The sequence below is a fragment of the Polypterus senegalus genome, chromosome 3, assembly GCF_016835505.1.
Source record: "Polypterus senegalus isolate Bchr_013 chromosome 3, ASM1683550v1, whole genome shotgun sequence".
In the NCBI taxonomy this organism is placed as follows: Eukaryota; Metazoa; Chordata; class Cladistia; order Polypteriformes; family Polypteridae; genus Polypterus; species Polypterus senegalus.
In genome coordinates, this window is record NC_053156.1 from 72,264,620 (window position 1) to 72,290,140 (window position 25,521).

A 25,521-nucleotide genomic window follows, 5' to 3' on the forward strand; every position below is an offset into this window, starting at 1 on the left:
GGCATACTATAATGGGAATGGAAACCTAGATATTTTGTGTACAGCCTTCCTTCATATTCTATAGTTAACTTAGTCTTTCTCCACTCCCCTTTGAGTGTGCTGCTCATTGCCAAAGGGTCACTCAACTTTGTATAACTGCTGCATTGACACCCTTTTAGTATCCTGTAAATGCAACACTTTTCTGCATTTTACATCTATGCCAACTAACAAATGTATGTTTGAATGAACCCCCAGACATGATAAATTTAAAGTGTACAGTTCTGTTCAAAATTGCAAGCATGGGATTTTTCTCAGTGGTTTGCTTTCTGATTATTGATATAGACACCCACTTTCTTCCTTTTGTGACATTTTAAAGGATCAATTCTGTTGATCACCTGTTGATTCTTTATGCAGAAAGTCCATTAAAAGTAAATTGGAGAAATTCAGGTGGGATGGTATTTGTGGGGGGTTTACATCACAGTATAGTAAACATAGGATGGATGGATACAAAAAAGCTAAGGATAAACATATTAAAGTCCTAATACTTTGAAATAACTAAACTGCCATCATTTCTTAAGCATATCCTGGTTAATCTACTGTAGTTTAGCTTCCACCATGTCCACAACACTTGAGAATTACAGTTACTCAATATAAATGGCAAACTCCAGAAATATTCAAATATTTACTCTACATTTTTGCAGCAGCTGTTAACTAACAAAATAATACGTTTTAATCAAAGCTGTACTGCTCTGTTGAAGTTAGTAAATCTAGAGGAGTACTGTCCTTAATCAGTTTTGATGAATAACTATCTTGCAGGCAACTTGTACTGAAAATGTAGTTTTCTCCCATAAAGATTATCATCAGTGTTGATCATCCCATTGTAAATTATTTTCTGCACATAATGTCATGAGTAACTGATACTGTATTCCCAGAGGTTTTTAATCTGCAAATGTGGCAATTAACAGTAAGAAATGTTTTATTTTTTTCTAAAGAAGTATTTAGTGTCGTCTGTCTGTCTATCTGTCTATCTATCTATATAAACTGCTGTGGCAGTGCTGACTCTGCAATATATGTGATGGTTTCCTTATAGAGAAAACTAATGTTCACTTTAGTGTGCTTTTCAAGTTGGCATGAGGTAATTGGCGGGCAGCTGTGCCCACTCCCAAGATATTCATGAGCTTTGTGAAGGTCATTTGTGAACACTTTCAGATCTCTTGAGTTTGTGGCTTTGGTGGGCGAGTGATGTGTCTATCAGGGTAAGTCAAAGCAGGGGCAGGAAAAAGTCATAAAACATATTCAGAATGAAGTGTGTGATTTTGACTTCAACCTTTTATGCAATAATTTATTTTTTTTTTGCAGCCTGGTTTTGTTTTTGTAAACCTGTATTTGATTATTAAGTGTAACTCTAAATTTAAAATCTTTGAAAGCATTTAATGTCAAATTTTAATTTTAAATTACCCCTTTATCTGCAAGTCAGTGGCCGGCTATTTGCATTAACCTCTAACTACAAAAAAAAATCTCTCCAAGGCTTAGGCCCTGTCTACACTACATTTTCATTTAAAAGTATAGACATTTCTCTATGTTTTCGTCTTTTATCCAAACAACTTGGGCGTTTGTGAAAATGCTCTCCAGAGCCAGATACTTTTAAAAACTGCCACCATGGCGATTCAGTGTGGATTTCAATAAAAAAAAAAGGAATCTTCAAATCATTCAGTTTGTTGTGTTGTTTGTTTGTATATATCTAAATGAACATTTTGTGCAATTTTTCATGTTATGGTTAAGTGACTTGTCACACTATCTGTTAGTTGCCAGTCACGTATGTATTAAAACTGCACAAGCACTTTCACTCCGATTGACTTGCCACAAAGTGGGTGCTCAGGCTATGTGTGTACAGTGCACTCTTACTGCAATCACTGCAAAAAGAATTTCAGGAAAATTGAGGTCAACATCACATACTGCATGCGAAACAATGAACCTGAAATATGGACTGACTCAGTCAGCGACTGCAGGTGGTGACAAAATTGCACACCATATGTCGAGTTAAAGATAATTACAGTATATTGTGCGCATGCCTAGTGAAGGTGGATGATTACTTCATATATGTTTTGGTCATTTAGATGAAAATTTCATAAACATGTGAAAATGCTAGTGTGGACAGAGATCATGTGGGTGTAGCCTTAATTCAGGAATGCTGGGGACCTGACACAGAACTTTTTTTTTACTCATTTGACATTGTTTTTTTAAACAAAAGCTGGTTACTGAAAACTATACTGATTGAACCAATTCATTTGCATCAATTTTTAATATTTGTTTTCCTCTTTTACTCAGAAATGGAGGAGGTCGCAGTGGAATGTTCTGTGCCATCAGTATTGTATGTGAAATGATTAAGCGTCAGAATGTGGTTGATGTTTTCCATGCTGTCAAAAGCCTCCGTAACAGCAAGTCAAACATGGTTGAAAGTCCGGTGAGTTTCCACCATTTCTTCTGTAGCTTCCTCCTTGGTAATTGTGGAGTGATTTAATATAATAGAAGCATAAACAATGTTTCAGCATGGATTTATGCCAGGGTTGACATCATATATATAATCTGTCTTTTCAGATATTTTCCCACACAACTTGGGTTTTCAGCAACAATATTAGTATGAAATACTGCACTACCCTTAGATACAGAAACGACGAATGAATGAAATTGCATATGAGAGAAACCTAAATGTTTGCATTTGAAGCATTACTTTCATAAGAATCAACTGAATTAGGTAGCTTAGAAATATTGTTGTAACTTTCACTTTCTTTGTTTCAAAGAAAAATATATTTATTTACCAGGCAACAGGGCAATAACAAGCCTAATTGTTTCCTCAAAAATGCCATCTCCAAAAATCAACCCAAGAAACCAGTTACATTAAAGTTTAGAATATTAAAGTCTAGTTTTAAAGGACCAAACAATAGTATATACACAAAAAATAATCCTTTACAAACCCCTCACACACAGGGAGACCAACCAAGATGTATACAACATAAAACCAGTAATCCTGAATAACACAGAGTGTAATGGTGTACAGTTTAAATGTCCAAAACGGGTTACATGATGGAAGGACCATGGTTCTTCTAAGGGTAAACAGCAGTCCTGTTGTTCAGTTAAAGAACTGTATCATGGCTCTTGGCATCTGTTTTGACAATATGTAGGCTAACTGGCCATTGATTAATCCACATTCTTTGGAAAAAGAACCAGCTTCTTAGTTCCTTCTCCTGCTCCACATGGTTTTTGCAGCAAAATGTATAGATGATGATACTCCAGAAGTGACCGCTTCCTTTTAAAAAAAGTATACAAATGGTTATGTAGAGTATTGCCCATCCCATCATATGAACAATGCCATTACCTTGACCACAATGTTGACTAGATGAAACCTAATTAATATGGATTCTCTAGATTTTATCCTGGGCACTGTAGCTGTACCTACTCTCCTTAAGAGCTAATGACCCTATTTGATTTCTATACTTAAGATACTCCTGCTGCTCCTTTTAGTCTGAAATTAATTGCTACTCTGTTATCTGCAAAACACTTTGTTCAGTTTCTAGGTATATTTGTATTATGTGACCACTTTTGTGTTAATGCTCTTGCAAATTGTTCATGTTGCTGAATAAATATAACTGGCATCTGAGAGTATCATGTTACTCTTATTTTGCATTGAAATTGCTAGTTGACGGGAACGGCCGCCTTTCTTTCTTTTCTTTTTTTTTTTTTTTGATCAATGACCCACCCATCTTCCCTCATTTCACATCTGTTAGATATGCCTATGTTTCTTACATAAATGGTGACAGTCTGCTCAACCTCCTTAAGGTGAGCTTTTCATGTTAGATGTTTGTTTGTCATAGCAGCTTATTCTTGAAGGACAGTCTATAGTACCACACTCCACAGACTGATGAGAACATAACTTGTGTGGAGTATTTACAGATAAAGAAATTTTAACCTTTTACGGGTGAAGATTTACAACAGAAAGTTATGTGCTAGAAAGGATATATGTTAAATGTTGATGGGAGCCTTTAATGTGGGGAGTGTGTAATTTGAAAACATTCCTTGTCATGTGTTTATTAATAGCGCATGTAACTGTAACCTGTGTTAATGCATTCTGAGATACTTGGCTATATAAGTTTATGCATCCTGCCAATGAAGGATTAAATGTATTGTCTTTTGTGCCCATTAGAAAATATCAGCAATATAAATTGTTTACAGGAACATTTTTGTGTTATGTCTTATTGTGTTCTCTCTTTCCACTTGTTTGATGTAAAATAAAACCTGATCATATTTTATGTGAAATTAATGCAGAAAAACAGACAATTGTAAAAGACACACAATCTTTCTAAAACCATTATACTGTATATTAAACTTCCACCTCTAGTTATCACTACTTTTTGACATTTTTTTAAAGCAGGGCCACTTTTTTTCTCCCCTCTTTGCCTTTCTTTGACTGTCCCAATTTCTAGTTTATAATTACCTAAATTTAGAGAAGTGCATACTTGTCCAGCTTTATTATTTTATTACTCCTGTCATGTTTGGAGTATGGCTTTCCATTTGTAGTCTGTGTTGTCAAGCTAAGTGTAAAGGTAAGGTGATATTTTAATGGTAGTCTGTCAGAATTTAGCATGAATTTACTTGATTTGCAGTTAATTGGGATGGGGAAAGGGGGTTGTAGCATCCTGTATTTCTCAGAGAGTTGTTCAGATAATGCACAAGTATATTCAGGATGTAGATCTCATAGGATTCAAGATCCATACTTGTGCCAAAAGTAAAATGCTGGCAATTTCGGTGATGAGGAACACCCAGTTTACATTTAAGGCTGCAAGTGACACTAATTGCTATGGTATTAACCTCCTTTTATTCTAGGAGCAGTACCGTTTCTGTTATGACTTGGCCCTGGAGTATTTAGAATCATCCTAATTTGAGGAGATGTTTGAAAGAGTGAAAGCATTGGATATGTATAAGAATATGGATTACAAGAAGACTGAAGAATGAGGGAGGCCGTTCCTGAAATGGACCTTCGCTTTAAAACATTAGATATTCATTCTTAATATGCTGGGAATTATAATGTAATTCATCTGTAAATGTCTATACATTGTATCAAGCAGTGTTCAGTGCCACATGATTAAAACCCTGCTAAGGGTGGTATTTGCTTTGCTATGGTTTAAATTTATTTTTTTATGTGCAGCCATTGTAAAAGACAACACTAAAGCCAAATTGTTGCATGGGTAAAATATGTTTTCTATGTTATTGTTGGTTTATTTTTTTAAAACAATGGAGGTAACACAAAATGAGAACTATTCATTGTAAATGTGTTTAAAAAAATCTGCAATGTAACATTGGCATAATAACATTTGTAATGTGCAATGATGGCTGATTCATATTTTTTTTGTAGCAAATCTGAATCATAAGCCAAAGACTTTGTGTAAATATGTCTATATGGACAAAGCACATTGTATTTATTGCTTGTTCACATTCCCTTTTGAAGGCTGGAGAAACAATCCTTTGTAATTTTACGTTTGCTTATTTGTATTGAATTTTTTATTTGCTGTAATGGAAAAAATGTTAACATTTTATGTAGTTTATTTTTTGTATGACAGCATAGCAGGTACAGTCTCCAAGGGTTTATACCTGCACAGCTTGTTACTGTGGTTTGATTTTATGTAAATGCTTTTGACCTTAAGCCTTGCAGATATAATTCTAGGAAGGACACTTGTGCCTCTCTTCCATCCAAATGTCGTTTTTCATACAGACATCTATGTGGTCTGAACAAATAAAATTCATATGCAGTATGTTCACAGTGTTCAAATCCAGCTTGTTCCAGGCTTGTTTGAATTATGCTATTTCATAAGAACAAATAGACAGCCAAATTTACTTGAAAGGTATTGATGAGCATTTGCATATATGGAGTATGTAGAGAGAAACCATGTTGTTAAATGTGCTGTTCCAGTTATGTTTATTTTGATGTTGATCCCTGTTGGCTTTTGACTGTATCAAAAAATTTTGAATAAAAAAATTTGAATTTTGATTATGATTCATCACATTTCATTTTCAGTCTTTACCACCTCCTTTGGTGTTAAGCTGTACTGTTAAATTTAGACATCAAACTTTTTCTTATTTAATAAATATACAAAGGCATTTTCAGTCGGGACAGAATAAAGGTAAAAATGTTATTCAAAACTAGTAAGTATCTTTCTGTGGGCTAAATTTACAGTTTCTGAATTTTCCCAATTTCTTCATTCTCCTTTAGACTTTAGACCTGATGTTTCCTGTCAGTTATTATGATTGATATAATTTTGACTATTTTAACTTGAAAGGGGTTATATATAAACATGATCAAAGATTTCTGCAGAAATTACCATTTGGTTTAGAGAGGATGCATCTTGTATAAAAGGCTTAAGCAAGGCTTGTACCCCCATCCTGTGCCATGTAGCACTGACAGCAAGTGTTTATTTTAACAAAGACTGTTAATATCAGTGCACTCCAGTTTGGTCCTGCAGGTCTTTATTGGAACCAATTTGAGCAAACAGTACAACTTTTTGCATTTTCATGTCTGGATTAATTGTGAGAAGGAGCAGCCATTCATTGTTAAATAACAGCAACTGTGAGTTCATGCCTTGATGTCAGTATCACAGGAGTGTGATGGCTGTCTTTTGTCTTGCTATTATTTTTATTAGGTAATAGACTGTAACAAAAAAAAAAAAAAAGTTTTCTTCTTTGTTTAATTGTCCTCATTTCTCATCCTCTGTAATTCACTTTTTTTCCTTCCTATATTTTAACCTATTGCTTGTCTGTGGTATGGCAGGCCACAAATGGTGCCAGATAATATACTTAAATATTGGAGATATATATATATATATATATGATATATATATATATATATATATATATATATATATATATATATATATATATATATATATATATATATATGTATATATATATATATATATATATATGAATATTAATATATGAGAGAAATCATGGGAGAATTTGATTTAAAGGTAAGCAAATGCTGGAATAGACTATAATTAAAAGGCTATAATTAATTTAATACAAAACTCCCACAAGTCTACTCGGAGCGTAAAAGTTAGTTGTATGAACACATGCAGTTACCTCTGTGGCCCTGATTTAACTACATTATTGCCTAAAATGTACAGAAATATAGCAGTATGTAGGATTTTTTTTTTCTTTTAGCATTTTTTAAACTGAATACTTAGTGGCACCAGAAACCTCTTTGTTGATTGGATCATTACAGCAGACCCTACTTTCTTTCTCCCGCACAATCTAGTTCACATTGAATGATGTTGCATACAGTTTTGCAGATTCATATTTAAAGTATGTGGGTGGCATGTTTGCTAAAACTTGATTTTCTTTCTTTATTTTTCACTTCTTCTAGAAACTAAAGCAGAGAGTATTTTTTGTTGTTTGTTGTCTAAATGGGCATTCTGATTTCTGAATAGTTAACCTGATCTCTGTCAAGATCTGCTAGACACAGGGTTGGCAAGCAGGGATTATTTTATTGGTTTTTTTAGTATTTCAAATTTGAAACTTAATAGTTGATAAAGCCTTTTATTTTTTTTTAGGATTCCAACAAAAATAGGATTTTTTGTTGTTCTATACATTTATGTTTTAAATTTAAATTACATTAAAAAAAAAAAAAAAAGCATACAGGAATGTAAAGCTGCCTTCTTTTCTTGCTATCTTATTCATTTTGTGGTTTGTTTGATTCTCTGCAAGTTCCGGAGTATGTTAGCAGTGTTCTTCAACCACAATCTCAATTAAGACAAAGCAAAAACTGACTGCATTCAGTACAATGCAGCATCTTTGAGAAAGGCATAAGTCTTCAGAGTGACAGAAATATAATTAATCAGAAAATGCTTGATATATTTTTAGGTTAAAGGTATTTTCACTTGCAGGTTTTTTCTTAAGCAATATACTGTTGGGAAAATCATCTCATGAAAATGGCTTTGTCACTGGAGCAGTTTACCTCTTCATTGGATTCCAAAACTCTTCCCAGGATAATACAGATTCAGTCAGGGATCTATTTTCAAGGTAAGTGACTTACAAATTAACAATTCCTTCTTATGAAGACTATTGTTTTTTAATTGTTTGATCAATGAAATGGAAAAATAAGTTCATATATAAACAATGGACTTTTGTTATTTACTAAAATCTTTGTTCTGTTACCCTTGTAATGGTAACTGTGTTTTTAAGCTGCACTGTCCTCTTATATGCTTCTATTTTCAATAAATTATCTGTTGTGCACAAACATCTATAGATCGGTTATTCAGTTCTTGTTAATGACTCTGAGTTAAAAAGCTATTAATTATACTAAAGAACCAAACCATCCAGTCTGCAGTTTCTTAGCATTATGGCTTGCACTGGAAACAATATGAAATTGTAAGAATGTATGTGAATTGTATCTGTTTTATGAAAGACACATTAGGTACTAAAGGGATAGAGCTTGTAAAAAAAAAACAGCACATAGATTTTGGGAAGGAAAGACTGCACTGGTATTTGCAAAATTGATAAATTAGTTTATCTTAAAAAAGAATAGTAAGCAATATGTGTATGCAGTGTGAAGTGTAACTTTAGAAATTTCTCTTTATTTTGAACAACCAGCCAATACCTGTTGTTTACATACAATACATAAGGATGAGAAACTAAATTACAAATAATTAAGAGTGATTTTATTAAATGTATGCAAAATACTTAACAAATGTGGTTTGTGGTGCCAGCACATCCATGATGTTGGAAAAATAAAAATAACCCCACTGAGGATGAAGCCTTTCTAAGAAATGAATGAATAATTGCATTAAAAAGCCTAGCATATAATGAGTTTACTTATTAGTTTCTTTTTGATTTAGTTTTTCTTTTAATAATCACAGATCCTTATGTTTGGCAACATTTTCGGGATGTCATTTTGACTGAAAAAAGAATGCAGTTTTCTTTTTGGCCTAATTCTGAATGTGCCCGTCTGACGCAGTGTGAGCCTTTTGCCCGTTAATATTAACTGAATCTGTACAGACCCAGAAAAAACAATCAGGATTTGACTTTTTAAAGGTGACACCTGGGCTCCCCTGCAAAACCATTTGTGTAGCAAACCTAGCATTGCTCCAATCTTTCAGCATGGATAAAACTCCAAAAAGTAGTCTTTTTGATTTGATATGTTTCCAAAATATTTTTACATACTGTATTTGATCCCTTGAATAAGTTTTGTTTTGGGACTTTGACAACCTGGCCAGCCTACCCATATTAGTTGTTCTTCTATGAGGTACTAGTTTATCATGTTTGGAACAACTACTTTTAATATACTGCACACCTTGGACCTGCAAAGTCAGCACTGATAACATGAGGGCCAATACTTGTCTGGTTGTCCAGTTGTCCTTGGTGCTCTTCTTTCAACACAGACCCAGACTTATCTATATTTAACAATTTGGACTAGAATATGGTAAACTAACAAAAGTGACACAATAACCAAATTCTTTACAATGGTTGTAGCTTAAAGCTGAGCTGTGTTGCTGTTGGCTTATTGTGTTGTTAGAAAAATTGAAAACCAGATTCTTGAATGTCAGTTGATGTTTGTCTCTCTTTGTCTCTACTTGTCTGCATTTCATCATTGATGCGTGTTTATTTGTAGTTTTACCAATGTTTTTCACCATCCTCACTGCTTTGTCAGGAAAATGCATATTGCTCTCTCTTTTCCTTAGTGTGTTTTTTTTTGCTTTTCCTTAAAACATTAAGCAAAGTGTGTGCAACCTATATTCTGTGTTGAGCAGCTTCTTGTATTGCGTGTTTTTCAGTGAATTCGGCTAACTTGTAAAAATCTAGAAAATTGCGACTTATCCACAGTCTCAAACGACCATGGAGGCTCCCTGTGGAAAAGTTCTCTCTTGTTTTTATTTTAGACCAACTGAGGTATTCTGCTTCATAAATGGTAATCCTGTTTGTTTTTATCTTTAATGTTTTCAATAAGCTCACATGATCTTAAAAAATAAAGCACGGTTATCAGTTTTCAAAAAGAAGTAATGAGCATGTTGATGCCAGATCTGTCAAGTTTCTGTGTGCAGTTTAGATTGGATTTAAACACCTTAGGAGGTAAAGAAACCGGGAGGGTGAGCACAGTAGTTAGTAACAGCCTTACAGGCCCCCAGCCTGCATTCAGTGCTCGGCCTAGTCATAAAGGTTCTCTCTCTGTGTCTCTTTGTGTTTTCCCTCGCAGCTCAAGGAAGTGTAGATTAGACTAATTGGTGTTAGAGAGTGAGGTGTCAGCATGGCCCCAGTGAAGGAATGCATTTGATCAATTTGTGTTTTCTTCAAAGAGGGGTACTGACTTCCCAAAATGGCATACTGGAAAAAGAAGAATCCATGCATGGATGAATGGCTTCTTAGTCTGATTTTGCCCAGAGGGGACTGGGCGGTCTCTTGGTCTGGAATCCCTACAGATTTTATTTTTTTTTCTCCAGCCTTTGGAGTTTTTTTTTTTTGTTTGTTTTTTCTGTCCACCCTGGCCATCGGACCTTACTTATTCTATGTTAATTAATGTTGACTTATGTTTATTTTTTATTGTGTCTTCTATTTTTCTATTCTTCATTTTCTAAAGCACTTTGAGCTACAATTTTTTTGTATGAAAATATGCTATATAAATAAATGATTGATTGATTGATTTCTGCTTGTGTGTTTGGGTAATGGTATCACTTTTATTTGGATCGGTCCAACCATTGAAGTCGGCTGAAATGTCCATTTCTTTTTTGCCACACTCTCTGTTGTTAATATCCGGTCCTCTTGAGGTGTCTCCTGACATTTATATCTTTTCAATTAAACATCTGCTTTATATTTTAATCAGCTAGATGCTGGATATTTTAACCCTTAACTACTTGCAGTGGTGTTTTTTGTACACCAATCTCAGTTATTTTTATCCATCATTCTTTTGCTTGAACCTACTGACAGCATCCGCCATCTGTCGTCAGCTTGATTCACTACAAGTACAGTGTTGCAATGGTTTCCCTCCAGTGTGCCCCTAGCCGGTTTTATGAGTGGATGCACAGTCACAAGTTCCATGTGGTGCATTTGGTACATCGTGCAGGTACTTACATTGTCTGCAAATAGCATTCAACCACTGTGAAAGTGAAATATGATACATGTGCAAATCTTGCAGTGGATGAAAGTGTGACCAGTGACGAATGAGCACTGAAGAAGTTGATCAGGTTAATTTTAAGATAGTCCTAGACTGTGTCATACTATTCAGTAATATGGTGTTAAATTACATTAAAAACATGTTTAAAATTATTGCAGTGTGTTCTATTACAGCATGTATATAAATGGCCATAAAATATACCAGGTGATTTCTTATGAGATGAGATATGATACAAGTAGTTTAGAGTTAATATGAATCCTTGTTATAATGTTATTTGCTTTGTAAAACACCTTGTTATGGTTATTGCAAATAGCACTATGTTAACGTGTGAGTGCCTAAACAGACTGCATTTGAGGGAGTCAACAGTTAAATGATTGTTTTTTCAGTGACCAATGACTATGTGCATCCATCCATCCATTATCCAACCCGCTATATCTTAACTACAGGGTCATGGGTGGTCTGCCGGAGCCAATCCCATCCAACACAGGGCGCAAGGCAGGAACAAACCCTGGCCAGGGCACCAGCCCACCACAGGGCGCGTGCACACACACTAGGGACAATTTAGGATCACCAATGCACGTAACCTGCATGTCTGGACTGTGGGAGGAAACCAGTGCACCCAGAGGAAACCCACGCAGACATGGGGAGAACATGCAAACTCCACGCAGGGAAGCCCCGGGAAGCAAACTCAGGTCTCCTAACCTGAATGTTGATACCTAGACCTATACACAGCAAAATCACCAATGTCAAATTAACACTTTTATTGTCAAAGTAACCCCTAAATGTGTGTGTAAGGAAACAGTGGACCCTTATACAGCATGCACCTAAAGTGTTAATGTAACACTGACTGTTCTGAGTAACTGTTAACTGTCACCCATATAGGCAAATGCCGTTGTCATTTTAGTCCCCACATGTCTGCTACCTTGATGTAAACTTCATCTGCATCTTTGGATTCTTTTTTCTTCCTTTTATTGCTGATAATTAAGAGTGGAACTGCAGAAAGTGCAATGTTACAACAGATATCAGCTTTTCAGTTGGAATTTTAAACCTAAGCTCTCATTTAACCATTTTTGTGCTATCAGCTGTTTAAACTCCAGTAGGCTCCTCCTGGGATGTCAAAGCTCCATTTTATTTTTCATGTATTTCTACCTTTTTATTATACTGACTTTGCATATTTGATTGTGCAGTGCTTTTTCTTCTGACAAACCCTAAAATACAGCACTGCTAATTACAATACATGATTTAAGTCATCTGTTTTCTTAAGTGCTTATCTGCAGAGCTGGAGCCTATTACTAGCAGCATTGGTAGCAAGGCAGGAATACACATTGAAGAAGCTGCAGATGTTAATAGGACTATGATTCCCTGTTTGCCTGCAGCCATGAGCATCTTTGATCTCGTGTGACATCGATAGTCATCGAGTTTTTACTAGGGAGAATGGGACACAACAGTAGTTCTGGTGCAAAATGTTTCTTTATTTAAACAATCAACAAAGTGTGGAATTGTTGGAAAAATCCAATAAATATGTTCTATAAGTAAACGGCTAAATCCAAGGATAAAATCTTAGTCAAGAATCATCTCTACTGCTCACCTGGGATGAGATCTCAGTAAATGCAGTCCACCGGCTCATATCCTAACCAGCTCATTTTGCGACCGCTTGGATATACACCAATCTGACTCACTCATTCTGCCATCTTCTTTGGTACTCATGGGACCTCTGGAGCCCAAATTCTCCTGTGCTCCAACCACTCAACAAGGTTCAGTACACCATTTCACTTACTCTAACATGGTGCATTCACAATCGCTCCTTCTACTTTCTATGACACTGGACAGGCTACCCAACCTTGCTCTCTTCTTCTTTTCTTTAATTATAATAATACATTTTATTTATATAGCACCTTTCCCATGCTTGTCTTTCTTTTTCATTATCTTCTGTTTCTTTTCCCTTTCTGATCATCTGAAATGTTTTTATAGTCATGTGAGTGTTGGTTCTTCCATAATTAATCAAAGAGCTTTAATAAATGATGGCGTGCCAGTTACGCCTGTGCATATGATCAAGCAATCAGCCAATTGTTCCATTAAGCACTCCATAGTCTCATGGCTTTCCTCCTGCGCACACCTGTAATTATCTGAATCTCACTGTTCCTTAAAAATATACTGCACTGTCCAGATCTTTTGATCCCAGACACGCTTTACCACAACAACACACTCTTGTCAAGCTAATTCACAGTTGCACACGCATTAAGCTGGCATGAGAACTGATTGATGGAGTCACACAGTCGTATCTAGGAAGTGAGAGACCATAAAGATTCCCAGGGCAGTCACAGATCAGACTAGTGCACCTGTGGAACATCTCAACCTTTTCATAGCAAAGATGAGTAGTCACAGAGATTTGTATCCAGTGTAGTCAGGCCAGTCTGGTGGTGATTTGCCTCAGTATGGGTGTCTGAGGCCAATATTTTGAAACAGCTACAGTCCATGGATGTGAGAGATGGAAAATGTTCTGCATGGTGTAGTAAAATACCATAAACTCTCTTGGCAACTGCCAGTAAATACGGCACTCGCTAGGCTCTTATGCCTTACAGTTCTTAAACATCATTGTCAAGTGCAGAGAACACCGAAAGTCTTACTTGTACAGTGTGTGCTTATCAATGTGAAACACATCAACACTCTCCAGCTTCACAATTAGTGATTAGAGCTGCCTTGCCTTCAAACATCTGCCTTTCTTAGCTAAAAAATCTCAGAAAACAGTTTAGTGATCACATTGTCAAAAGCAAGTAATCTTGAAAGTCTTAAGGTCTTGAAATGACCCGACTGATGATGGTAATGTTCCCGACTCCCTAAACTGACATCCAGAAAAATCATTTGCACTTTAATTTTCAAATAGACAATACCACTTGATCTTCTTCAAATTCCACTCTATAAGCACATTGTTTTGTCATTGCTCTCTTTTTCAGTTTCCCTTCATTTTATTTTACTTGACTATTTTATTATGCAATTAAAAGATAATTTAATAATCCTGCTTAAGGCTGTAGTCGATGGAGCACTTCATTATGGCACTGCTCCACTTGATTTTCCATTTGGGAGCCATTTTTGTAAGAGTGGCCAATATGGCTATCCATGTCTCCAGGCACATTTTTAATGTTACTTTTTATGGATGTTACTGAGATGTTTTTAGTGAATGATTTGATGGTGCACGTTTCATTGGCAGTGCAAGTTGCATCTTCAAAGTTAGGACAGAACTCACAGGCCACCTGACCACTTATTTAAATCCTTTTTTGCTGATTAGTCTTCAAAAGTAGCAAGAGTTCATCCAGGCTAAAACAGGCAGAAGGCAGAAAGCAAGCTTGGTTGGGACACCAGAGAATCACAGTGTGAACCTCATGCTTGGCAAGCTAAAATTCAGTTTTAACTCAGCACACGAGGAAGTGAACTGTGAGGTATGTAGATGATGCTACTTTTTTGCCACGTACTATAGAGGTGATCAAATTTCAGTTTGACTCTGGAAGCTTGCAAAACAAACAGGCATAGGTGAATGGCATTAGAAGTCAAACAGAGGGAAAACATTGATGTCAGGGTGCTTTATGACAGTATTGAGACTCTGGGCCAATCCTTTTAATTAATGAACAGTTTAATATTTAATCGATGCTATATTTCAACAGTTTTCAGTGCTATTTCTCTGGTTTCTCCTTTTTCCCCACTTCTGTAATTTTACAGAATAAAAAAAGCCTATACTGAAATTTTGCTGTCTGTAATATTTGGAGTTTCAGTGCTTTAAAATATTTTTTTGATGTTGGATTGTCTTATGTTACCCTAAATAAGGAAACATGCTTTATGTAACCCTAAAGATTTAAGTTTTAGAGTGTACTCACACTGGCAATTCAGTCGGAGCATGTAAATTATATTTGGGAAGAAAAGCTGCAAATTCCTCTCTTAACATCATTTGTCTCTGTAAAAACCTTCTTGTACGTGCAGCACAATTAACAACAAAATGCTGCACTGTACACTCAAATCTGTAAGAGGGTAGAGCATCCTGCCCTACATGACTCAACAAAACAACCACCAAAAAGTGCAATCATTTTGATATGCATGCAGTCACTCGAAGTTCGGATCTTGTTTTGGCTTTACTCGAGGTCACGTGGTGATGACAAAAGCGTGCCAGGGCCTATAACGCTAAGTACAGTGTGAGTGCAGGCCAGCAGAGGGCAATTGCGTTTGGGCACGGTACCGGACAAACATAGTGTGAGTACACCCTTAAGTGTTACTGCTGTAAATGTAGGCTTAACAAAATAGCAAGCTGCTATATTGTCATATTTGAGAAATTACAATGGACATCACAAACCCACCCCAGAGGTAGAAAAGAAATGCAGGAATAGCAAATTCCACTGCTCCCCTGGTGGACCTGATCATACAGCTACACCTCCTTTGCTCACTGGGTGTAAATGTGTCCTGCTAACCCATATAATCTCTTGGGACAGGAATCTGGGATGTTCACTTGCAAAGATGCAGGAAAAGTCAACCTTCACTTGGAACATCAAGAGGTGAAAGGAAAAGACTGAAACAAAATCCTGATGGCCAATCTCACCTCAGAGGACAAGGCTGTGTAGTTGGGTCACATTCTGTGGCCAGTGTTAATAGTCGTATCTGATATGCTCCCTAATATCCAGAGTGTAGAGATGGATGACAGACAATGAAAATTAGGAAAGCCCTTACTGATGTTGGGGAGGCTTGATTAACATCTTAACATTAATGGAAGGTGAGGTAGAGCACCATTTTTTATTTATTTTTTAAGTGACATAGTGTTTCTTACTGTATCCCTCTTTTTATCGTCCTGAAAAGCTTCTATTATGACGAATGCCGACTTTTGTCTGGTAGTCAAACCTCAGATTCCAGAACAGCAGCTTACCAAATGTTATCATGATGAGCAAATGAAAAATATCCCTTAGAACTCTGTGATAGCCAAAGCTACTATTGCGTTTAACTGAGCAATCCAGAGTAAGGAGTGCTGACTGTACTGAATTTTCCATCCATTATTCAACCTGCTATATCCTAACACGGGGGGTGGGGGTGGAATGGTGTCTGCTAGAGCCAATCCCAGCCCCCACGGCGCAAGGCAGGAACAAATCCTGGACATGCCACCAGCCCACCGCAGGACACACACACACACACACACACACACACAAACCAAGCACACACTAGGGACAATTTAGGATCGCCAATGGACCTACCCTGCATGTCTTTGGACTGTGGGAGGAAACCCACGGGGAGAACCTGCAGACTCCATGCAGGGAGGACTCAGGAAGCAAACCCAGGTCTCCTTACTGTGAAGCAGCAGTGCTACCACTGCGCCACCGTGCCACCCCACTGAAGTTTCCCTCTGGGATTTTTCAACAGAGTTTAAGAATGTGAAAGCATAGAAATAAGAGTAAAGAGTGCCTCAATTAAGCTGATTTCTGTGTTCTGTTAATGACATGACGTTGACGTACTTTACCACAATTATTTACTACTAGTAAAATACCCGCGCTTCGCAGCGGAGAAGTAGTGTGTTAAAGAAGCAATGAAAAAGAAAAGGAAACATTTTGAAAATAACGTAACCTGATTGTCAATGTAATTGTTTTGTCACTGTTATGAGTGATGAGTGTTGTTGTCATATATATATATATATATATATATATATATATACACACATACATACATATCACATACATACATACACACACAACTATATAAACATATATATACATATACATACATATCTACATATATACACACATAGCTATTTCAGATCAGTGCAATACGCTGTTTGTTAAAACGGTTGACTCCGCCTTACGTGCAATAACAAATCAAATCATTCAGTTGTCTTTGCTCATATGTCATTTTAGAGCTGGACGCCTGGCATCTTTTTTGGCCACAAGTTCGCTTCTGTTTGGTGTGAGGTTCTGTGTTGTGGAGATTCTCAGGATGGATTGCAGGTGCTCATCAGTGAGGCGACTCCTGTGTGCTGTTTTGTTAGTCTTTATCACTGAGAAGAGCTTCTCACACAGATATGTGCTACCAAACATGCACAAGGTTCGAGCCGCATGTAGACAGACTTTTTGTTCTTCAAAGTCACCAAAGCGCCGTGCAAACTCAGTGCTCAATAACTTTAGCTTCGCAATAAGTTGCAGCATCATAAGGTAGACTTGATTAACGCTTAAATGTTCGGCAAGGCAGCTGAAGCGCTGCATTATGGGATCTGTAGTTTATTGTGTTACCAGCGCTTCATATACCCGGGCCATTAATAACAATAATACAGTATATAAAATGATCTCGGGCGGATATAATTACACCGGCCGGATGTGGCCCGCCCCTTGAGTTTTACACATATGGACTAAATAGAACTTGAAAAGATATATTTTTCAAATGTGATCGCAATTCAGATAGAGTTGACGCAAGACTACAGCCTGCATGCCTCAATGAGTCATCCTCCCTCGCTCTTACTTTTTACCGCTCATCTAATGAATACACTGAGTATGGCTTTACCAAAACAATCATTGATGGCTAATAAAGTATCCATTATTCGAGAATGTAGATCGGAATATATATATACATATATATATATATACCCGCGTATCGCAGCGGAAAAGTAGTGTGTTAAAAAGCTAGAAAAGAAAAGGGAACATTTTAAAAATAACGTAACATGACTGTCAATATACAGTATTTGTTTTGTGAGTGTTACTGAGTGTTGCTGTCATCAAGGATTTGATTATCATTATTTCTTTCAATCAGGCTCGTATTTGTAGGATGTGTTGTGTTCAAGTTACATTCCGTGTTTGTCAATCGTAAAGATGACAGGTTTCTTTCATCGATTCGCTTCTTACTGCATCAATAAAGAGCTCGTCCTTCTTTATCTGAGACGTGACACACTGCATGCACGGGTTTTTTTACACTGTCTTCCTTTAGCGGACATTGACTTTTTCCACCGTGTGCTTTGTTTCCGCAGTAGCTGGATTTATGAATATGCTTATCAGACGCTCATATTTTTTTTGCTGCCTTTTCAATTGTGTAATTCGGTTTTGTTCAGCCTTTGGAACTGTTGCCTTTTATCTGTGCACTGCGCCAGTTCACGTGAGCCGCTCGGTGTACATGCATCGAAGGTTCCCAGCTGTGCTGGTGCCATCTCGTGCTATGTCCATGGCTGTATTTAATGTTACCTTAGTCCTGGCACTTAAAACTTTCTCTCGCAGTTTCGCTGAGTTTGTGTCAAACACCACCCTGACCATCTCATCTTCCTCTCCATAAGCACAGTCCTTCACCCGTGAATATTTACCCGTGGCAGTTTGCTATTGGATTGCCGCTGACGGACGGCCTTATATGGGCAGGCACTAAATTACAAACGCCAGCGCAGCCTGTCTATGAACTTAATTTAAAGTGTAGGTTTACATCGTGCTTTGTTTCCGAAGTAGCAGAACTCATGAATATGGTTGTATATGTCACTCGCTCACTTCTTATTGTTTCGCTGCCTTCTCAATTATATAATGCATGTTTTCTTCAGCGCATTTTTGAGGTCTTCCTGGTTTTCTATGTACTGCGTGATTACATGGGAGGCGTGATGATGTCACATGAAACTCCGCCCTCACGGCATTGAAGCTCATCTCCATTACAGTAATTGGAGAAAAACTGCTTCCAGTTATGACCATTACGCGTAGAATTTCGATATAAAACCTGCCCAACTTTTGTAAGGAAGCTGTAAGGAATGAACCTGCCAAATTTCAGCCTTCCACCCACACGGGAAGTTGGAGAATTAGTGATGAGTGAGTGAGTGAGTGAGGGCTTTGCCTTTTATTAGTATAGATTATCTTGACCCCAGAAAGTAATGATGAATTGCACTGTATTACTCTGGGCTCTGTAACAAAAGCTCTAAAGAAACATGATTCCATCTGTTTGGCTTTATATTTGAGAAGTTGTGCGAGTTTCACGTTTACTTAATGGACTTAGAAGAAAGTTATCACTGTGTTCACTGAAACATCTTGAGGAAGGTTCTTCAAGCATGTGGGGGTCCCAGGGTGACTGCTATATGCTAATCTTTGGGTGCCTGGATTTACAGTGCAAAGGTTGCATTTGTATAGTTCTTGTTACACTGAATTTGATCGGTATGCTTGTAGAATTGTGATGAAGGGTTTCTTCTTAGCTTTCCTGTTAGTTACTTTTAAGTCATTGCTGAGTTTGTACTGTGTCTAGTTTGGGAACTTAAAAGTTACTTCCTGCTCTTGAGGATGTCCTTTTGGCCTTATCGTACTCTGATGTCTGATGCACCATGGAGCAATTGACAACCCACTGTGATATGACAGAGATAAATATTAACACCTGAAAATCTCACCAAATGGTTTTCTACCTTTGCAGATTATAAGGCAGCAACAAAACCAGCCGAAGTGAGCTTGACCAACAGGAGTAGCTATACAGGCATTGTGCTGGATTATGTTGGTGACACTGAAGCCAAGACCTGGGGCAGAGTATTAGATTTATGTCTCTGCATCCAGCCCACTCCACCTGTAGATTTCAGCAGTAGGAAGGAATTAAAAACATATGTATATATTGTGGCTACAAGATACCCAAATGTTCTCTCATAGCATTGTTGGGTTCACTGTCTGAGAGAGAGTGAGAAGCTCCACAGGAAAAGGGTAATTTGGAGTGGACTTACTGCTACTTTGGATTCGGGTCATGAAGTTGGGATTCCGTTTGGACCCTCACCAGGGCAGGCGGGTGGAAAGTGAGTCATGGTGATTTTTGTTCCTAATTCTCATTGAAAACATGTATCAGGATTTTTCAGGTTGTTGCTTCACAATTTAAACTGCATTGTTTTCTTTATGAAGCTGCTGTGTTTGCATTTATTTGTAATTCGCATACCATATAAGCAACATTTTGCATTGAGAACTGTAACACTAGAAATAAAGCACAAGCTGGCTATAATTACCTTGGAAAAAGTATCTGTGGAATATTTTAGTAAATTTAAAATACTTTCATAAAGTGTGCTTAGCCTGAAAACCGCTTACATGCACATTTCTCAGAACTGAATTTGAAATGCCATTGCTTAAGAACGTAATCTCCCCACCAGCAGCATGTAGATGTTTTCATTCTTTGACTTCTTTTTCTGCTTTAATTTCATTTATTGATCCTAAACAGTTTTGAAACTGAATTTAATTTGTATTTTTTCTGTGGTTGTGCGAAGAATAGTTTTCTCGACTACAGCTGGCTTCTAATTTGTTTTTATACTGGAGTAGCTTGAAATGATCAGGTTTGGTGATCCTTTATCAAGCACAAGTCATTATCTTTTATTTCAGTTACCGAACTAGATGATAGGGCAGATAATGTGAACTCGGCTAACTTAAAAGTTTGTAGCCTTATTGGCCATTTGCACTGTGGGCCCACCCATGTTACAGCTCTCCATCATCATTCTGTACCTTGATTTCACAATTGTCGCAATGGCCTGTCCAGCTATGTCTTTGCATCATTCCCAGTATTTCAAATGTTCTTGAATATTTTTTGCAATGTGTCCTTTGTTTTGTGTAAAAGAAAACTCCTTTCTCCTTATTGTTTATGTGCAGTAATGATTAATAAATGGTGGTATATACTGTAAATTATTTCAGCAAAACCCAAATGTAGCACTAAGAACAAAGTTGAATGATTTGATTACACAACTAGAACTCACAGAGCAGGATGTATTACCCAACTTCTCAGAACAGTTTCACATTTCCAAATTATCGAGAGCTCACCTTTCGACAGCCTTTTAATGTGCTGCCTGCCAATGCCAGTGGCTGTATGGATGGTTTCCTGTATGGTTGGGCGCGAGTTCAGCTGCAATCTTGCCTCGTCTTTATTTTTAGATTCCGCTGGACAGACAAGCTCCAGTTCTGTTTTCACAGATCAAAATGCCTACTTTCCTTGCGACCGCAGTGCATGCATTGCACTTCTAGCCTGGCCCTCATTTGTTTTACGCATGCTGTCTCTGTGACTTAAGCCTAAATCAGACCTGTTTGCTTTTGCTACGGTGAGTCGCAGACTTTTAAAGCAGTGTTGCCTATAGATTTCTGGTGCTCTCCACAGCTGTTTTAAGATTACATAAATGTCTTTGCATCCTATGAACAATTACACTCCAAATGTAACTTTCCATCAACACAATTCTTCCACTACCTCAAAATTCAAAACTTTGTTAAACGAAACCTGCCCAAATTTCCTCACCTCCCACCTACTTCTATTCTGTAAAAAGTATTGATCAGTCTTGAGGACTCGGACAGCATTTCTGTAATATATAAAACCTTTTTAAAGTCCTTCCTTTTCAAATATCCCAGAGTACAGTGGGAAAAGGATCTCTCACTCAACAGTTCAGAAAAGGAGTGGAAGGCAGAAATGCCGAGAATTAACTCGAGCTCCATATGTGCAAAGTATACAATTATTCAATTCAAAATTATATATCGAGCACATCTCTCTCATTTAAAATTGTCCAAAATGTTTCCAGGGCAAGATCCAAACTGCAAACGTTGCAATGGGTCACATGTTTTGGGCCTGCACCAAATTAACATCATTCTGGACCAAAATCTTTAAATGCCTTTCAGACAGCCTTGGTGTCACAATCTCTCCTAACCCATTAACAGCTGTGTTTGGGGCACTTCCAGATGGGCTTAAAGTGGAGAAGGACAAACAAACTGTGATTACCTTCGCTATACTATTGGTACGTCTTGCTCAACTGGAAGAATCCTAACTCTCCTATTCTAAGTCAGTGGCTAACTGATGATATATACTATTTGAAACTGGAAAAAAAATCTAATTCTCACTTAGAGAATCTATCAAAAATTCTGATCAAAATCTGGCAGGATCTAATCAATAACATTTTAGAATAAGTACTTAAATTGAGGAAGGAGATTCTCTTCCCTTTTTTTACTCTATTTATTTGTATTTATTTATTTACTTATTTTTCCTACTATTAAAGTTTTACTCTATAGGCCTAGCTCTTTTTCTCATGGATGGGGGTTGATTTCTTTTGAACCTAGTTTTGTAAAACTTGATTCACTTGTATGAAATGTTATGTGATTTTAATAAATTCAATAAAATGTTAAAAAAAATTACATAAATGAAGGGTATGACTGAAAATCTCTTGAAAAGTTAAGTAGTGTAATGCTGGCCGTACTATCAAAGAGATGAGAGCAGCTAAAACATCTGTTGGATTTTTAGGAACAGGTTATAATGGTAATGGCAGATGTGGAAGGAGTTTGGTGAGTTCATGGATAATGACTTTGATAGCATCAAAGTGATTCTAGCTAACTGTCAGATGACACAGGATGGGAAGTAGTGCTTTGTACATGCTGTTTATAGCACAAGTGGAGTGGTGCTGACCTCACCCCAGATATAGTGGGGCGGTGGAAGGAGCACTTGGAGGACCTCCTGAGTTCCATCAACACACCTTCATTTAATGAAGGAGAGCCTGGGGTATTACCCATTACTGTAACAGAAGTTACTGATTTTAAAAAAAAAAAAAAAAAAAAAACTCCTAAGTGCCAAGGCCCCACGGGTGGATGATATTCGCCCTGAATTCTTAAAAGATCTCGGTGGTGATGGGATAACTTACTCTTTGACATGTGTGGCTCTTGGGGAAAGTGCCTCTGGACTAGCAAACTGGGGTTGCTGGTTCCCAGCCTTAAGAAAGAGGACTGGAGGGTGTATTCCAACTTTTGGGGCAATCACACTCCTCCGCTTCCCTGGGAAGGTCATTACGGGGATCTGAAAAGGAGAATCTGGCTGTTATTTAAACCTGTGGACAATGTGGATTTCATTCTAGTTGTTTAACACTAGACAAGCTTGTTGACAAAGATTCTGAATGTTTCGTGGCAGTATGCCCAATCAGTGTGTTTTGTGACCTTGAAAATACATAGGACTGTGTCCTGTGGCGGGTGCTTTGGGATTATGTGCTAGCGGGCCTGCTGTTGTGGGCTATTCTGGCCCTGTTCCACCAGAGAAAAAGCTTGCATATTATCGTACGATTTGTGAGACTTACCAACTCTGTGTACTGGGTTGGTCTACCCCTGTAAGTTTAACATACTCTGAGATCCTGTCTACAAAGTGATTTTTAATTAATTTCCTACTGCTAGTCACTCTGTAGTATTCCATATAGAATCCCCCACAACATACACATACAGATCCTAATCACACAATTACAGAGTGATGCCCAACTGCCAGTCTATAATATACCACATAGGATCCCCTTCACTTAAGTACATAAGAGTGATACCTCAAGCCTGTCACTCTCAGTACTTACTCTCAGTGTGAGCTTGCATTGCTATAGAATATTGTGATATGATGTGCCATACTGTACTGTATGGTATGTTGTGGTGAAGGGAGTAATGGCTGTTTCAGATAAAGAGCACTTTGCACAGCACGACAGCAGCACTGACTGCTGTGAGGTGAAATTTAGTAACCCTGCTAAATGAAGATGGCCCAGTGCTGCCGTGTCATAGCTCACTTCTCTTCAATTCAGATTCTGGGCCCTCCACTGAGTGGAGATTGTGTGATCTCCCAATGTTTCTGTGTGTTTTTTCTTTGAAGTCAACTGAAGACCCTCAATTGTCTTTGTGCAAGTGAGCATAGTGTGTGATGGACTTCTGTCCTGTCCAGGCTCTGCCCCCCTGCGTCTCTGCAAAGAGGTTTACAAAATGAAAGAATCTACTTGTAGTTTTTTTGCAACTTGCCTGCCTGCAATAAAAACATTTCTTTTTACATTTTATAAGTACAGATAATTAAAATTCAGAAATATTTAGTGTCAGTTTGAAGGCTGGAATTGTCCTTTAAATATCAAATTTAAATTCATATTTTTATTAATATCCTTGTGTGATGTTTTTCTTTTTTAGCAAAACAACAAAGCAATATAATAAAGAAGTCATCTGACTCATTAGCACATTTCATATGAGGTTTTGTGCTCTTCTAAGGTGACTTATTGTCTCGGCGGCCCCTTTTGTGTCAACTACATCTGCATTTTTAATACACCAGAGGAAGGAATTCTTCCATGTCGACAATAACAGCCGCAGCTCAGGGTTACTGGCAACTAATAATCTCCCTGTTGTCTAGGAGAGCAGTTGGCATCTTTTAGTTGTCAGGATAACTTGACGCTTACAGTGATGACGGAGGAGAGATGGTCAATCACTATCGGCAGGTCACATCACACATTGATTAAAGGTGGACAAATAATGAAAGCAAAATGAAAAGAAAAAAAAAATCCTGTCAATTGTGATGCCAGTGTGGTGGCTGATAACTCGTCACCATCCCGCAGGCTCGGCCTCTCCTGCCATGCCGTCTCCTCTGCGCGTTGAGCTCGGGGAGCAGACCTCGAGGGACTGCTAGTTACTGTCGCCCACTCGTTGCCTTCATCCAGTCTGCACAGGTTTTGTAAATAAAGACATTTCAAAAGCATTGACTGTCAGGGAGTGAAACAGACTTTTGTTCTAGAAGAAAACTGCGTAACTATAAAATGTTACTCTTTAGATAAACCAGTAAAAGTGCATTTGAGTGGGCTGCTTCTCCAGGTTTAGGAGTGTGGGGCACTAACATCAGTCCCTCACTGTGCATCATCTGCGTCCGACGTGCTGCCTGCTTGAATTCTTTTTCACCTGCCTTGTCCTTCCTCATGCATTAAGAGCAGGTGCGGTGCTGCATGAAAGTGTGCCATAACCACAAACAAGAACTTCATTAATGTGTCTGCCAAAGCATTTATATTGTAGTAGTCCTCTGAACAGCAGATGGTAACGGTTGATATTTCTGAAAGTTTAAAGTTTATATATATACGGGAAGTATTCAGACCCCCTTCAATTTTTGACTCTTTGTTATATTGCAGCCATTTGCTAAAATCATTTAAACACAGCACCCCATATTGACAGACAAAAAAAAAGAATTTTTGAAATTGTTGCAGATTTATTAAAAATGAAAACTGAAATATCACATGGTCCTAAGTATTCAGACCGTTTGCTCAGTATTTAGTAGAAGCACCCTTTGAGCTAATACAGCCATGAGTCTTCTTGGGAAAGATGCAACAAGTTTTTCACACCTGGATTTGGGGATCCTCTGCCATTCCTCCTTGCAGATCCTCTCCAGTTCTGTCAGGTTGGATGGTAAACGTTGGTGGACAGCCATTTTTAGGTCTCTCCAGAGATGCTCAATTGGGTTTAAGTCAGGGCTCTGGCTGGGCCATTCAAGAACAGTCACAGAGTTGTTGTGAAGCCACTCCTTCGTAATTTTAGCTGTGTGCTTAGGGTCTTTGTCTTGTTGGAAGGTAAACCTTCGCCCAGTCTGAGGTCCTTAGCACTCTGGAGTATATATATATATATATATATACAGTGGTGTGAAAACTATTTGCCCCTTCCTGATTT

General features: G+C 37.6%; 2 protein-coding genes across 14 annotated transcripts in view; both read left to right on the plus strand.

The window, feature by feature from the left end:
* Positions 1-6,022, plus strand: part of ptprk (protein tyrosine phosphatase receptor type K) — a 561,898-nt gene extending 555,876 nt beyond the window's left edge. For all 12 annotated transcript variants that reach the window (XM_039747480.1, XM_039747483.1, XM_039747482.1 and 9 more), the window contains 2 exons: positions 2,308-2,443; positions 4,861-6,022. In XM_039747480.1, coding sequence (XP_039603414.1) covers positions 2,308-2,443; positions 4,861-4,914 — 190 coding nt within the window. In that variant the 3' untranslated portion in view covers positions 4,915-6,022. The remainder of the gene's footprint in view (positions 1-2,307; positions 2,444-4,860) is intronic.
* Positions 6,023-7,819: 1,797 nt separating this feature from the next.
* Positions 7,820-25,521, plus strand: part of themis (thymocyte selection associated) — a 137,108-nt gene continuing 119,406 nt past the window's right edge. For both annotated transcript variants that reach the window (XM_039747492.1, XM_039747493.1), the window contains exon 1: positions 7,820-8,049. In XM_039747492.1, the coding sequence (XP_039603426.1) occupies positions 7,953-8,049 (97 nt within the window). In that variant the 5' untranslated portion in view covers positions 7,820-7,952. The remainder of the gene's footprint in view (positions 8,050-25,521) is intronic.